This window comes from Alosa alosa, chromosome 6 (assembly GCF_017589495.1).
Source record: "Alosa alosa isolate M-15738 ecotype Scorff River chromosome 6, AALO_Geno_1.1, whole genome shotgun sequence".
NCBI classification, from domain to species: Eukaryota; Metazoa; Chordata; class Actinopteri; order Clupeiformes; family Clupeidae; genus Alosa; species Alosa alosa.
Genome location: NC_063194.1, coordinates 15,099,583 through 15,116,622, shown reverse-complemented (window position 1 = coordinate 15,116,622; position 17,040 = coordinate 15,099,583). Strand labels below are relative to the sequence as shown.

The 17,040-nt window shown below is 42.1% G+C and overlaps 1 protein-coding gene across 1 annotated transcript; it reads right to left on the bottom strand.

Annotated features, from left to right (window-relative positions):
- Window positions 1-5,025: 5,025 nt before the first annotated feature.
- Window positions 5,026-16,579, bottom strand: cdc42ep1b (CDC42 effector protein (Rho GTPase binding) 1b). Its single transcript, XM_048246216.1, has 3 exons — window positions 16,466-16,579; window positions 10,751-13,180; window positions 5,026-8,046 (listed from the first exon to the last, which is right to left on the bottom strand). Exons 2-3 carry the CDS (start codon window positions 11,220-11,222, stop codon window positions 7,406-7,408), a joined length of 1,113 nt encoding a protein of 370 aa, XP_048102173.1. The 5' UTR covers window positions 11,223-13,180; window positions 16,466-16,579; the 3' UTR covers window positions 5,026-7,405.
- Between the last annotated feature and the right edge of the window lie 461 nt (window positions 16,580-17,040).

The following is a 17,040-nucleotide window of genomic DNA, read 5'->3' as shown; positions in this document are numbered from 1 at the left end:
GAAGATTGCAAAAAGGGAAAAGAGATTGCACTGCAGATAAAGGATTTGCTGGAGGGAAACAAATCAAGAGTTAAGGAAGCATTTCTGCCGTGCCAAGGAAAATTGTGGCATGAATGGTGCCAGAAAAAAAAAGACCTTTTTCGCCTACGTGGACAAAACTTGGAAGTACAAAAAATTCTGATAGACAAGGATATGAGAGATTTGCGTTCCAGACAGCGAAAGGCTGGCAGCAGTAACCTCATGAAGTTGTTTTTGGGGGCCATGGACTCATTCCCACTCCATAGTAGAATGTATTTTTTGAAATGGACCAGTATCCTGATGGACAGCTGCACATCTGACGAGCTAGTGGCACTCCATCATAAATATGATGAAAAATGGTCTAAAGTTTTGGTACTAAAGAAGAAACATGACAAATCAAACCAGCTGGAAAAAGAACAGACAGAGCTTGAGAACATATCTGATCAGTTGAATGCAGCAACCTTTGGCTTGGAACACATCCTGCGAGAGATGGGGCAGATGTATGAAGCGGAAATACCGGTGACATGTGGAAGAGGAGATCATTCAAAAATCCCAGCAATGGCAGCAGAGCTCATGATATCCGGACACCCACTGGAGCTAATGGATGGTGATGCCGCTCATGTTCCAATGACATGGATTGATGCTGTATTAGATGAAGTCATAAAGAAAATTGGAGACAAGAGGGTCTTTGTCTTGTCCGTTTTGGGCATTCAGAGCACTGGAAAATCCACAATGCTGAATGCAATGTTTGGACTCCAGTTTGCTGTGAGCGCTGGACGGTGCACCAGAGGGGCATTCATGCAGCTAGTCAGTGTGTCCAAGGAGATCAGCACAAAGTTTGACTATATTCTGGTGGTTGACACTGAGGGACTACGAGCCCTAGAGCTTGCTGGGAAAGCAACTATCCACCATGACAATGAATTGGCTACATTTGTGATTGGCCTAGGACACATGACCTTGATCAATATATTTGGGGAGAATCCCTCTGAAATGCAAGACATCATTCAAATAGCTGTGCAGGCTTTCTTAAGGATGAAAAAAGTGAAACTGTCACCCAGTTGTATATTTGTACATCAGAATGTTGGGGATATCACTGCAGGAGAAAAGAACATGGAGGGTAAGAGACGTCTTCAAGACAAACTGGATGAGATGACACAGTTAGCAGCCAAAGAGGAGGACTCTGATGCGAAGTGCTTTAGTGATGTCATTGCATTTGACATACAGAAAGATGTGAAGTATTTTGCGCAACTGTGGGAGGGAAGTCCACCCATGGCCCCTCCAAATCCATCCTACAGTGAAAATATCCAAGATCTGAAGGAAACCATACTAACCAAAGCCTCAACATCACAAGGTGTGAAGTTCTCTGAGTTTAAAACAAGGGTCTCTGATCTGTGGAATGCCTTGTTGAACGAGAACTTTGTTTTTAGTTTCAAGAACACATTGGAAATTGCCATGTATAGGAAGCTGGAGGCAGAATATGTGAAATGGACCTGGAGTCTCAGAGAAGCAATGCTACACATCGAAAACAAACTGCACAACAGAATTGAGAATGACATCCTAGACACTATAGAGGACAGATTTCTGTTGGTAGAGATGAAGCCCAAACGTGAAGAGGTTGAGAAAACAATGGCCCAGTACTTTGATGAACACAAAGACAAGGAAATGCTTGTACAGTGGAGAGGAAGATTTGAACGCAAAATATGTGATGTCCACAGTGATCTTGTGAAAGAGACACAAAAAAAGTTGAATGACCTTATTCAGCAAAAGAAGACTAGGAAGAAACTGGATGAAAGGAAGGTACACTACCAAAATACTCTCTTCAAAAGAAGTAAAGAACTTGCCTTGAATCTCAAGCAACTGGATAAAAGTGAAAAAGCTCTTAAGCAAGAATTTGATCAAATGTGGGAAGGCTGGCTCCCAGAATTGACATCAGACTTACCTCGTGTGAAAGACTGCAATATTTGGGAAGATATTGTAAGTGTTCTGAGTGAGAACCATGAAGAAAGTGTTCTGAATGGTCGAAAAAAACAGGGTGACTATAAAACCATTACATTTAGGGGAGAATATTCCATGTATGTAATGCCTAGAGAGCCTCAAAGTCAAAAGTCTGAAGAACAAGCAAACAAGAAAAAACGCTATGCTTTGGTAGCTTTTTGGGGGAATGTCATGGGAAAACTTGGCTTGGTTAAGGATCACTTCAAGACACATGACTTGACAGCTGAAGATCAACACTCTATAAAGTCCCTAATTAAAAAAATCCAAGAGGAATCTGAAGAAATTATCACACAATACTCAGATGACGCAATGGGCTACAATAAGACGTACATTCAAGCGATAGTGGCTTCAGCCAGCAAGAGCATTGATGGTTATGAGAAAGAGGTAATGAAGGGACGTTTTGCCTTCAAAAAGATCTTTGCAGTAGATCTTTTATTGTTTGTGTGTGATGTTGCAAGCAAAAAATTTGCAGAACTTCATCGAAAATTCCAAAAAGCTAATGATGGCTTCATCTACTTAGAGGATCAGAGAGGCCAGTTTTACGAGGTCTTTACTAGTTTTTGTCAAGGGGCAAAATCATCTGCTGTTCTTGCAAATTTCATATGCAGCAAACTGAAGCTGTCCATCAGACAGGCTGTGTATGACCAAACTGCTGTTGATTTAGCAGCTGACATGCAGTGTAATCTTCCTGCATTAAATGGGAACAGACTTAACTTGGAAAGACACATTCTCCTGTCTTTGGCAGAGGAGGAGAATTTCGAGAAGTTCCTGCAGTACATCCAAAATCCAAAGGAACACTTCAAACATTTCATAACAGAGCAGGTTGAGCAATATATGAAGCAAGTAAAAAGTCCCAAACAACTTTCCAAGATTAAAGAAAACCTGAAACACAAGACCAAATGTGCGAGTGTTGCAGCACAAACGGCAACAGAGAAGGTCAAGAAAATGAATGGGGATGCCAACATGTGGCTAAGGCTTTTCTCTGATGAACTAAAAGACGAGTTGAAATTTGCAGAAAAGTCCTGTGCTGATGCCTCTGAGATCACTGATTTTAGCTTTCTTGAGGAGGTAGTTTGTAATGGCCTTAAAACAATTGAGCGCCAACTCAGTGAGAGTTTTAGCAAAGTCTCTCGCCTTAAAACGGAGCTGTTTCGGATAAAACCTGATGACATTTTAATTCAACATTTCTGTAAGTGTTGTTGGGTTCAATGTCCTTTCTGTTATGCAATCTGTACCAGCACCCTGGAAGATCACAAAGGCACTGATCACAGTGTCCCATTCCATCGCTCATATGGAATAACGGGAATGTACTTTAGAAATACAACAAATCTCTGTACAGATTTCTGCACAACTTCTGTAGCAAGTAATGATACAAGGTTTTATCCATCACATGACCGTGAAGTGGCAATTCCATTTAAAGAATATAAAAGGGCTGGGCCAGGATATGCTGACTGGTCCATCACTCCTGACATCTCTGAACTACCCTATTGGAAGTGGTTTATATGTCGATTTAAATGTGACTTAGAAAAACAGTACAACAAAACATTCGAAGGACATGGAGAAATTCCAGTACAGTGGAGCCAGTACACAAAAGAGCAAGCTGTTAAGAGCTTAGATGTATACATGCTCAGTAACATGGATGCATAGTTGTATGCATGCGCATAAGTACAGGGTGACTTTTTGTAACAAAATAATAATTACACATCTCCAACTACCTACAAGCAAATAACATATATACCGTAATATATATAAGAGTTATAATAAGATTTGTTTTTAAATTGGGTGCACATCTAAGTAAACTTTCGTAAGGTTTATGTAGTTTTATCCATCCTTGGTTTCTTGCTTTCTTTTGTAAAAGTTTTTTTTGTTCAGTTTGTTTTTTTGCTGCAATATTGATGTTACTTTAATCTATCATTACAACATCATACAGTATTGAAAGAGAGGCCCTCTCAGGTTCCGCTTTAAGTTAAGCAATGTAATTTTTAGCCACACATCTCAGATGCTCATTAATTGAGCTGTTGAGGTCATTCTGCTTCCATGAACAGGCAACAATTATCCTGTAATTATGAAATCATCTAAACTGACGGACTATGTCTTTTTAGTCAAGGACAAGCCATTTCCAGAATGTAAATTGAATGCAGTGTGAATATGACTTGATGTGAACATGACTCACTGAAAATGCATGATTGAAACATTGTATTCCTAATAAAGGTTTTGAGGAAGAGTTTCACTTTGATTTTAAAGATCTTATTTACCAATGTGGTTTAGTTTTAATCTATCTACAACTAGGCAAGGTTACACCAGAAATACCCATATTGTTTTTAAGAATCTCATCAGAATAGTTTTCCTTTAGTTGAACATCTGTGTGATGTATACAATGAAATATGAATAGCTGACAGCTATTCAGTAACTTTTAACAATAGTATTTTTGTTGAGTAGTCTCGGTAAATTATCGATGGAGTAAGTGGGAGATAAGTCTATGTTGAACACATGTTTACTATGGTAGAGCTGATATTCTTTTCAGTTCATCATCCGTACACTTTTTCCATGTTCCAATGAAAAGCGTAGTATAAATTACAGTAGAGGGAGACTTTCCTTTGAAGCGTGTGCCACTGAACATGATTTGAATCGACAAAATCAGTAAACAGTAAGGTAGTGGACAGCAGGTAAAATAAAACAATTGTATTAATCATCAATAAAGAATTAATGTGTAATCCTGCTCATCACTCCTTGAATTAAAGGAGAAATCTGGCGAGTTTTCACATAGATTCTCAAGGTCATCGAGTACTGTCGCTACAGAAAACAACCCGAAAACAATCAGTTTTACCTAGATTGAGTTATTACAGCCAGTAGCTAATGCAGCAATGCTGCTACAACGGTACACTCTGGGGGCATGTACATGGGAGCTCACGGACATGCCCCCTGAGTGTAGCGCTGTAGCTGCCTGGTTGCATTAGCTGCTGACTGTAGCAACTCGAGCTAGGTAAAACCAATTGTTTTTTTACATACAGACAGTACTTAGTGACCTCGAGAAACGGAGATTTATTTGTAAACTCGCCGGATTTATCCTTTAATAATCTATTTTTACTAAATAATTCCAATGTAAAGGCATTTGGCACTGGTAATGTACTCTAAACTTAGTCTAGCCTGAAAGTGGACATTAAACAACCCCAGAAAAATTAAAACGTGATCACCCAGCTTAGGTTTCCTTCAAAACAGATAATTTTTTACCTTCAGACTTCACCAATTGTATATCCGTTACAGTTCAGACTTCATTTAATTTGTTACATTCCGTTTGTGGTGCAGAACACCACCCATCGGTGTAATATCAACTTTACAATTAAGATTCATGGCCAATCTGAATGACCTAGATTCCAGATAGACATACAGACATACAGTAACCTACTGTATGGAAAAAATCTAGCAGAAGTACACCTGATGGTGTCCTGTATATTGGTTGGTAAAGTGGCGCTATCCCTCGGAGAGGGCATACATATATAGACATATCAGAACAGGAATAGATGATGTCATCACAAAACCCTTGTAATGTCCCCAATACTGGCTAGTTCCCTTGTTCCCTACTTTTTTCCTCAGCAGAAAAACAGCCATTTTTCAGTAGGTGGGGGTAATAGTGCATGACTGTGGCGGTGGCCTGCAGTCGCCTGACTGCTCTTGTTTCACTCATAATATTAGTCTAGGCCACTCCTCAGAGTTTCAACCACCAGTTGCATTTTGTTAATTAAACTTTGAGTACCAAAGCAGTGCATCTTGCCTTGATAGTGATTGATGAAGATCCTTCAGCCTGCAAAGGAGATACCGTGGAAACACTGTGCTGCAGATGAAGTAGAGAGCAGTGTGGAACTGAGGATGCAGTAAAGTGCTGCAGTCGCATCACCAAGTCAATAATATCTTATATAATCTTATAACTGGTCAACTCAGACAGAAAGTATGAAAGATTTTTTTTTTAAATTGTTTATTTGGCCAGTGTTAAGAATATGTTTACCATCACTTCTGCGGTTGTTTTAAAACATCACACTTTAGCCAGCATACAATAAACAGCATTCTTTGCTGTTTTTAAGTACATAAACGTTTAATTGTGTCAGTACACAGATGTGTCATGTTTAAATGGGTCTTCATGTTACATATGTGTTGTTATTGTGTATATTTGGATTAAAAAATAAATAATCAAAAATCAATATTATATGATTTAATTATGACAGTTTAGAAAATATGTCAGTAAAATGTTTTGCATATTCAACACTAGTACTCATCTAGTCAGTACGTTTTAGTTTTAGTTCTTGCAGACCTCTTCACTTGTACTAATGGCCCTACATTTCCCAAAATCCACCATGACATTTACTCCAGGACTGGGACCAGCCCTTAGTGAATTTGGTAAGTGTTAGAGGGTGGGAATATCTGTATCTGAATCCGTTTTTTATTTTTATTTCTTTTGGGGGAAAGAATTACATCCAGTTATTAGAGAAACATCATAATGTCGACATGGTAATAAAGTAACAAAATATATATATATATATATATATATATATATATATATATATATATATATATACAACAATACATGATGCACACTGTATAAAAAGGGGAATAAGTACAGATTGTGCTTTTCCTCATTCCAGGTGAGTTTCCAAACATACTGTATACATCTGTGAGGCAGTAAGCGCCCACTTCACTGTTGCCCGTGAGTCATTGGTAGGTGGATTGGTAAATAACACCACATGAACGCCGATCATGCTCCTTCCCTTGTTTGCCTTGTTTTGAGGAAAGTGTTAAGTTCTGTACATAGTTTTATCCTGTGAAAACATGGCCTTCCTTCATTTTGTTTCATCTTTAGTTGTCAAAATGTTATTTCACATTGTACATTATACATTATTATTGAGTATATTCTTATTTAATTCATTCTTTTTTACGTAAAGTTGTTTCTAATATAAACAGAAGCAGTGATGAATTTGGTTTAGGTTAGGCAACCTACTGTCCTCAGGCCACTTTTCTGGTATTTGAAATAATACCATATTTTATCTTTTTAAGAAATCATACATAAGAAAGAAGTGAAATACTTCCAACTTTGCTGTGTTAATGACCTCTCCTACCTCATGGACAAGCATTATTGTATGACTACTGAGACTTACACCTGAAAAATGAAATGTTCATAAACCAGTTTATGGAACCTTGCACTCCACGCTTTTAGTTCCAAGTGTCATATGTTGTAATGACATTTGCGTACTACCTGACAACAAAATGTTTATGTCTGCTTCTGATTTATTTACACCTTCATCTCTTCTTTGTCGTCTGGGTAAGTGCGCAATTCTCTCCTGTTGCTGAGTGTTTTGTGTACTACCTGACCACAAAATGTTTATCTCTGCATCTGATTTATTTAGACCTTTATCTCTTCCTCGTCATCTGGGTAGGTGCACGAATCTCTCTTGTGGCTGAATGTTGGAGAGCTGTATGGCTCCTCATTGCTACATCGCCTCCCTTTCACCTGGCTGCCGCCTCCATAGTGACGAGCAAGGACGTCCACAGCCTGCTGAAACCTCCCCGCTTCAATGGCTGGCTCTTCCCGTGCCGGAGACCACAAGGAGGCGTCTGGAGTGGCCCTCGCCGAACCATTGCTGTTCACCTCGTCCCCGTTGGGCGTCTCGGAACCCCATTCCTGGCTGTACGAGCGCCCCCTGCTGTTGTAGGGCGAGTCCTCTGCGCCGGCGCTGGCAGGGTACCTGATGGGGCTCTCTGTGACCGACTCGAACACACTGCGCTCCTCGTCCAGCTCGCTGTCATTGTGGCCTTTGTCCCAGCGGTGGCTGTTGGTGGGGCTGTCGATCATCCCCAGGACCTCGCTCATTAGAGAGGGGCCCAGGTCAACGGTGAAGGAGGATAGGGAGTCCGACCGCGTCAGGCTGCTGTTGTCCGGGAGAGAGCCGTGGCGGAAGTCTGGGGATAGCGTTCCGTAGGAGTCTTGGGACTGTTTGTCAAGGCGAGATAGGCGGGGTAGGGTGACAAAGCCAGACTGTAAACCTGTAGTTGGACAAAAGGAGGCCAAAACAGCACAGCAATAAATAACATCCTCAAAAAAGCCTACAATGCATCCAACTTTGTTCAGATTTCAGGAATGTGCCACACCATGCAGTAAGACCATACTTTTTTGGAAATAAGTTGTGCTTAATCAGTTTGATATTTGCTTCTTTTCTGCTTTGAGTCAATAAAACCCCATTTAAATCACACCATCACAGTTCTTTGAGCTATTGAGGGGGTTTTCTAACTCTGGTTTCATTTATTAAGGTCAGTGTCTCAGTTCGTCTGTCGCTCACGGCCCTCGAACCCGCCACCTCAACACACACCGGCATGGGAGTCGAACACTCTAACCACTGAGCTAAAAGCCCAGGCTTCCAACTCAGCGGTTAGAAGCGTTCTTAAGGTTAGGGGTGTGAGGATTTAGCACGAGCAACTAGCACGCTAGCTCAGTTCGCCTCTGTTACACACGGAAGGCTCTTAAACCAGCTCATAAATTTCCAGTGGAGCGTTAGCTGTGCTGTAACGGCATCTTCTGTTATATTCTGCTCCTTACATGTTGACTCTGACACTGAATATCTTGTTTGTCCAAACTAATGACATTAACAACAGCCGCGGCTACAACACACCTGGCTTCACCGGAAATAAATAAGCTGGCTTAACAGTGTTCCGTGCATTTGGCTCATTAGCCAGAATTGCTGACTCAGGTTCTCACAAATGCATTCTGACCAAAAGCAGCAGGCTTTGTCACTTGAGGAACTATGAGTTGAAATGAGATAAAATAATTCGTCAGTATTGTGAATATGAAGTCACTTTTCAGACAGCTTTTCAGTCCATATTGCAATGCTGTTGTCCATACTAAAACTTTTTCTGCCTTTCATATTGCAAAAGCTGACCGGTAAGGGCCTAATAATATCATGATGTAGAGCTTTCATGAGTCTATTGATTTTTATTTAAGTGTAGTAAATAAAAAGTATCTTTACGAGAGAAACATTTTGCTCACTGCACTTTGGCTTTCCATCCAGTAGATGGCGATGTGAAGCAAGGCTGTTGAGGCTATTTGGGCGAGACACAAGACATTCCAAAGCACCTTGATGACTCAGTGGAGATGAATGTTGCCCAGAGGGGACAGTCTGTTTTATACTTCAAGGGCATGTTTTTATGAGGACGCAATGAATGAATGACAGGGACACGTAACAGAAAGGTGAGGGAAAACTAAACAAACAAACAAACAAACAAACAAAAAACAAGGGACTATACAGATGGAATGAAATGTGACTCTAACTCATAATAATCCAAAGCCCATACACACTTTCTCACCCACTCACTCTCCCCCGCCAGGCCAGGCCCTTCTGTGCCCTCTCTTTGGGGTGAATTCCTTTTGCGTTGAGTAAGGATCCTGGAGACTGGGGGAATTCCAGACATCCCACAATCACTATCTCTCCCTCTTGCTCCTTTTCTCACACACATACTCCCTTTATAGCTTAGTGGTATTATGGGCCCAGTGGGTGTGCTGTGGGGCTTTAGTATAGCGCTGATGAGCTGTATGTGGTTGTACATTTACAGATCAGAGGAGGAAACAGCCCACTTATTGTCAGCTGTGTTTAGTGTGTTAGTGTGTGTGTGTGTCCACGTGCATGTGTGTGGGTGTGTGTAACTGTTTAAGCCTTGACAAAGTGATTGTATACAGGTGTTGCCAAGGTGATGTCAGGTGACTGAGAAACAGTCCGTGTTTGTTTGGTTGTGGGAGAGGAAATGACACAGTTAGCACACGGGAAAGTAGGATGAGATAAGTGTGTGTGTGTGTGTGTGGGGGGGTATCTTAGGACATTTTTAAAAGTGTTTGTATACACACAAGTACAAGTGATTGATGATTTTAGGATTTCTGTAAGCCTATAGGCTATTTCCTTTCCCTGATGTGACTCTTGAGGGTAGGGACCAACCTTACTTTTGCTCTGAGCTCGGTGATACGGCACTTGCCCCAGTGAAACTGCCCCCTGGCCTTTAGTAAACAGCTGGGCTTACATTGAGCAATTCCCTAGTGTGTGTGCGTGACAGAGTATGAGTCAAGAAGAACAAAGGCAACTTTACTATTTAATTCCTGGAGAAATAACCACCTTCTATAAGTTGCCTTATTACACGGCTCTTCATAATGCTGAAGAATGCTCCATGCACTTGAATGGGCCTTCCCAACGTTCGGTGGTCTGCTATTTCTTGATAACAGACCGTTGCTAAGTATAACAGACTGCTGTCAAGGAAAATGGGTTTTGTGCTTCTAATTCATGTCTTTCATATCACTACGCAAGGACTGGAACTTCATTCAAAAGTGAAAGCAGACGGTTGATCAGCTATGTTCGAAAGAATGTTTGATTGAAGTTCTGCGTGTGCTGTTGCAAACTATTTGTTTCTCAGCAAAAGCCATGATGAAACGGTAACAAATAGGCTATAGCCTAGGCTATGTAGGCTAAAGAGTCATATCGTGGGGAGTTTATTGTTTCGTTTTGGCAAGTAGCCGTGTAATAAGCGGGATAATGTATAGAACGCCGGTCATTATTGGGAAAATAAGTCCCTTCAGGGTGGAACAAGACCCCTCCGCTGTGCGGGGTCTTACTTATCATCATAGTCAATTAATATTGCCATCATTACCACCACCATCATCATCAACACCTTACGACCATCATCATCATCATCATCATCCGCATGTCCCTACCGTAGGAGTAGAGGGAGTCCGCCGGTGAGCTGAGGGAGCTGGGGAACAGGGCCCTCTGCACAGAGCCGTTGCCCAGGTCCATGTTGAGCTGGGGCAGTGAGACGGCGTTCTTGATGATGGGCGAGATGGGCGGCGGCGGCAATGACAAGTCCCTCGAGCCCCCCCTCATGCGTGGCGGCGGGACCTTGCGGACGTGGCGCAGGGTCCGGGAGAAGAATCGGGTGGTCTTGGTGGAGCCTGACGGTGACTCGGGACGCCCCGCGCTTCCACCACCGCCGCCGCCACCACCACCGTGATTGCTGAGGAAGGACGTGTCACCGAAGACGTCGCCGCCGCGGCCCACGTGCATGGTGTGGCGAAAGTCCCCCATTGGTGGGCTGATCATGTCCACAGAGAGGTCGCTCTTGAAGCGTCGCTTGCTCTGCGAGCTTGACACCAGTCCCTTAATCCCTGGAAGTTTGCCCAGACTCATGGCTGAACCAGTTTATATAAATATACTCTTATCACGCCGATCCTCCAGGGCACCGACTATAGCCCTTAATTCCAAGGAAATGCACAGGAAATCTACAACCCGTCTTTCTCAAAAAATGGGAGAGAAATCCATTCAGCTTTTACTGGTAAAATAGCCTACACTCACAATATTCTGCTAGAGTTCCCTGGAAAGTAGATCATGCAGTAGTAGTGTGTCTACCACTTTAGCCTTGTGTAGTCATTAAAAGTATCAAAAATCCCCCTGCCACTCAGTTTAGACAGTCTGTGGTGTCAAAAAGATACAATGGGGCCAAGTACATACAGTCCTGAAATACACCAACTTTTCTTACAAACTGATTGAGGCTACCAAAGACCCCAGGCCTATCATCTATGTCATATAAGGACGTGTGGACTGATTGCGCTGCAGACTGATTGAGCACTCCACTCCACTGCCACTCAGAGCTTACGCTGAGTTAAATGGATCTCAACAGTATATAAATGCATTGAATAGCACTGCCAAGAGGCTATAATCATGGCACCTACAAAGTCTCTCTCCTCAAGTACCTCAGCACTCCCAAATTACTTGTTTACCCCTCAGAGAATGCGGTGAATGCCAATTTCAGCAATTCATCTCGATTCTCCCTTTTATGTAGTTCCCCACAGTGTCCTGAAGCACACAGAAAATCAGAATTACTGTTGCCAGATCTCGGCTAGGCCTTATTTACAAACATCCCTCCTGTCTAGACACTAATCACGCCGCTTACCTTTTACAAGCAACTTGTAAAACAAGAGTCAATATTTCAGCACTCTATGCAAACGTCATAAAAATTCTTTCCTGAACGTGCTCTCTGGCCTAAGAACGTTGGTATCATAAGATCAATCTGTGTGTCAAACTCTCATCATATTTAAATAACTTTGGAAAGTTATTAGGATTTTTCGAAGGTTTAAAAGCACCTTTTTGCTTAAGGTGGGAGTTTTTTTCAGTGCCTTCAGTGTTCTCTGTTTCTGAACTATCTTGTCTGGATGTTGAATACAGCAACAATCAAGACAGTAAAGACAGTAAATCTCTGTGCCCCTACAAGGTCTAACTACTACACTGTTGAGAAATGCTATTTTCACTGGAGAACAATACCACTTCTTTTGTTTAAAGGCACTGGAGCCAGTCAAAGAAACACACAAACCACATATGACAAATGAAAGCTGTGAATCCCAACCCTAAAGGCTATCTTAAAGCAATGGACTACGCAGTGATATTAACATCTCAGCTTGATCATCTGACTCATTTGCTCATATTTTCTATAAGTAAATATATAGGTGTCTATAATGGGTGACTAGCAGTGGCACACATCATATATTGTATAATAGGGCGAACACATAAACACCAAACAAATCTACAGTCAGCCTCACTATCCAATCAATGATCCTGTGGAGTCTTTGGAGATGATAAGGGAAAAGGAGATGCGTGAAGACACACAGCTCTCAGTAGAAGCGTTGAGCAAGACAAGTCCACCATTTCCCAACGTCAAAAGCTTTTATCCCGAGAAGTGTTACAAATTCCACAAGATGTCCAGACTTTGCTCTTGGTCCTCACGATTAAACTCGCCAAGCTTTTATCCTTTGTTTTTGGTCTTCAGTGTACAGATTTGTTTCCAAGACCCCACACGTTATAGTCCTTCAACTTAATCTGTGAAAGGATGGGGGAAGATTTTTTGGGGGAGGAAAACAGTTAATTGGTGTGTCGTAATCTGTCACACTATTTTGTCTGTGTCTTCTGAGGAAAAGAGGGCTTCTCCAGGATTGGATGCCTCCTGGATTAGGGGGATTAGATTCACCCTCCCCTCCCCTCCCCTCGCTCTCTGTCTCTCTCTTGCTCGCTCTCTTGCTCTGGACAAGTCCAATCCACTTAGCACCCTGTCTTCAAAACTTGAGAAGAAACCTCTTCTTCAGAGTGTGACAGAGCTAAAATGAACACAGAGTGAGAAACAGAGAAACAGATGGTTAACAATCACTCTATAACAATCCAGATATACTACATTTTTAAAAAGCACAGATTATAAATCTTATATCCTTGAGCTCATTTCAGTTGAAAGGGAGAACATTTACTATATGTGTCATGCAAACTGCTGCGACTGCCTTCAAAGAATAATGGGTGCATTAATTAACCCTTCCCTACTCTACATTGACTTCAAGCTAACTAACAGGGTTAGTTTGCTTCTTCATCTACCTGTGGATCTACTAGGAGGGCCCTCTCGTGCCCAGAGCCTCTCTGGCTAAGCCCCACATGGCCACAGAGCATCCCAGCGGATTAGTGTCACAGGGAGTCAAAGTGACGGAGCCTCCGAGCCATAAGAGTCAGGTCTGCCAGAGGAGGAAGGCCATCAGGTAACCTGCGTCTCTGGCTGGGAGTGGGGGGGTGGAATTAGGTGTGGCGACTGGGCTTTTTGCTGTGATCCCTGGCTAGTTAATGATTCCCTTCCCTGTCTTCTGATTGGGGCGCTGATGCTGGAGTGCATAGAATGTGGTGTCCAGCCAACATCCATGTGTTGATTGCTGTGGAATGGCCTGCCACAGTGATGGAGGGGCAGGCGCTCAACCAGTCCATTTGTGCCATATGAATATAAACCAGTCCAGATATGTGCCACATGAATGTAAGCTCTGTCATCGTTTTTGTGCTGTTTCTTGTGGCTACACAAACGTGAGTTTTGTGAAAACTTCTATGTAGGCCAGGATAGTTTTACGTTTAATGCACATTAAGATTGCACAGGATACACACAAAACGCTGCCTCACAATTGCTCACAGGAATACACACACATCAAAATGATCAAAACAAAGTAGATTGCCAGACTATGAGTGGACTCCCAAGACCACGTTGTTTACGCCTTAATTGTACCTGCCTGTATCTGTAAACAACCTACACATTGCTGCCAGGCTGTGGAGATGTAAGCATGCACTGGCAGCGTAATGGGAACAGTGTGTGGGAGAAATGCCACCGGATGCTCTCCATTAAAGCCATCAAATAAAAGAACCAAACGCCTCTGATTGGAAACATATTGCGTCTCCACTTGTTTTCTTTTGTTCTGATTTTCTCCTCCTAACCTTCTCTTTTCCCTGTGTCCTCTGTGCATGTTGGCCATGCAGTGGTGTTTGAGGGCTCACTGAAGTGGACGGCACCAGTGGCCAGGCCATGCAGAGCTTGGGGCCAGTGCTGGCTCTGTTTGGCCACAGTGGCTCAGCATGACTGCTCTTGGATGCTGGGTTTCTTGGGAGGACTAAGCTGCCATTTCAGGGAGCTCCAGTGGGTTTGTGGGTTGAAGATCGCTCGCTGTTTGTCAGCATCAACAAGTGCTACGTGGCTCTGGAGCACTAGCCAAGTGGCTACAGTATTGTGCATGTGCGTGTCGAAAGAGACGGAGAGACGAAGAAATAAGCTTTTATGTTTTGTGTGTGTGTGTGTGTGTGGTCTCTCTCTCTCTCTCTCTCTCTCTCTCTCTCTCTCTCTCTCTCTCTCTGTCTGTCTGTGTGTGTGTGTCCTAGTTTAAACCTTTTCAGAGTCGACCATCTTTCCATTTTCACTCCATAATGGTCTCTGCATTGTTGAGTCCTGTTAGCTTTGTTCCTCTGCCCTCCTCTCACACTCTTCAAAGTCATAGAAGGGACCAGAGGACAAACAGTCCAGATAAGGATTCATTTTTCACTTGGCCCCATTGCTTCAGTTCAATGACCATTCCTAATGACTCCCATTTCAAGAAAAACATTGCAACATTGTAACACTGACACATAAAATCAATCTTCTCCTCCCCTCTCTTCAACTATTTACTCAACCTTCATACACCCTAAGTGGCAACTCTAATTCCTCCTCTTGCTCAACTGCTAGCAATCTTGCTTGCAGTTAACCATTCAAAGAAACAAACATATCGTTTACATCCTGTTTGCATTGAAACTATTTGAGGCTATATTAATATGCCTGACAGAATGTTTGGTGTCAGTGGGTGCATTTCTGCCACTGCATATCTGTAAACATTGCACAGGAAGTAGTGTCCAAACTCGGTACTTGAGGCTATTCAAGGGCTTTGACCACAAAGTGGCTGATGACAAAAGAGCCAGAGGAAGTTAGGGCTACCCATACATGACATTTCCCCAACTTCAATAGCCCATCAACATCCCTATCCGAAGAACAGGAGGGAATGTTACAGAAAGAGTTTCGTTAGTCAGGGTCAGCTTTTTAAGTCGTATCACACTTAATGCCTTTCACAGGGAAGGTTTGGGAGATGTTGGAAGTTGCAGGCTGAACTGGGATCAGTGAGTAGGGTGTTATTGTAAGTGTTCAGCATCCCTGAAGTCTCTCTGACCTGAGACACTGGCAGGGCTCCAGCACAGTTGCTCTGTCAGATCACCGGCAATAGCACAGTGACCAATTGATTTGGATGTTCACTCAAAACTAATGGAAATGTTTGGGCTAGTTCAAGACATGGATATGTGGGCTCTCAGAAGAGAGCTCTCTAGTTATTTTTCATATCCTGAGGAGTAAACAGTATTTGCAGAGGACAATCCATCACAATGGCAGTAAATGTAGACATCCTGTTATTATCCCTGAATTAATGCTGGATGTGTTTTTTGTTTCCTTCCTTGGAAAGTTTTAATGCAACTGGTACATTGGACTTCAATACACAGCAGTACTGAAAGGGACAACCTCAGTAAACGTGCTCATATGTGAAGGTTGAGCATGCAAGCAATGAATGACATATTACTGCACAACATACTCTTGCTCTTTTTTAATTGATATTTTATTTTGACTGTCTCAGCAGTAAACATTGTAGAGCCTACCCACGCAGCTATTACATAAGTCAAATGCACAACAAATGTGAACATAGGCTATGCACAAAATCACCCTGTGACACGCACACAGATCTTTGCACGGATCGGCACATATCCATAAATACCATCCCCTTAAATACAGCCTATCAACTTTAGATTTCATTGTTGATGTTGTCAGTGCTAGGTGTACGAGTTGAGTTAATCTAATTAAAAATAGCCTAGCACACTATGTTTATATGTTTATAACACTATGTTTAACTCCGCTAGTCATAAATATTGCGTAATTGCGTATTGCTTAAATGGACACAATTAATCTTACCTATAACTGTTCACTAGTTTTACATCATCATTGTAATATTTTTTATCAGTAGGCTACCTGGACAACGACTACAATATTTACATTTGAAATGAAGTCAAAGAGAACTTACCTAAAATACGGACAAAGTGAAGCAAACATATTTTTCGGTGAGAATTGGATTTAAAGTTCGTTTCGTTCAGTGCAGGATCAAGTGGTCTTGTTTGGTATGCAGAGCCTTGCAACTCTTGAGAAACTGAGTTGCGGATAAAGGGGCGGTCGGTGGCAAAGCGACAGAACAGTTGTCAGATCAGCAGACTTGGCTGTCGAAGTCAAGTCCCCAGTTCCGAGCGTACAGCTATTAAAGTTTCATGTGGCATGTTTTTGAAAATACTGTCTTCTAAAAAAATTGATATTAGGCTAATTTAACAGAACAGAAAAAAAATAGGCTAATTTAAGGCTATAGGACAGGTCATTACATGACGGTGGTGGCAATGAATAAGTTATATAATCCTGAAAATTAATAGAGTTTCATCTCTATTTAAAACTATATCTAGATTTAGTTTGGAATCGACACAAGTAGCATGGACTCTCCTACAGGATGCGACCTTGGCTGAGATGACCAAGAATTCGACATGCTCTCATGCCCAGTAAAATAGTTTCCAAATTCCTGTGTAGTTAGAGATGAGGCTAATCTTGTGAAGATTC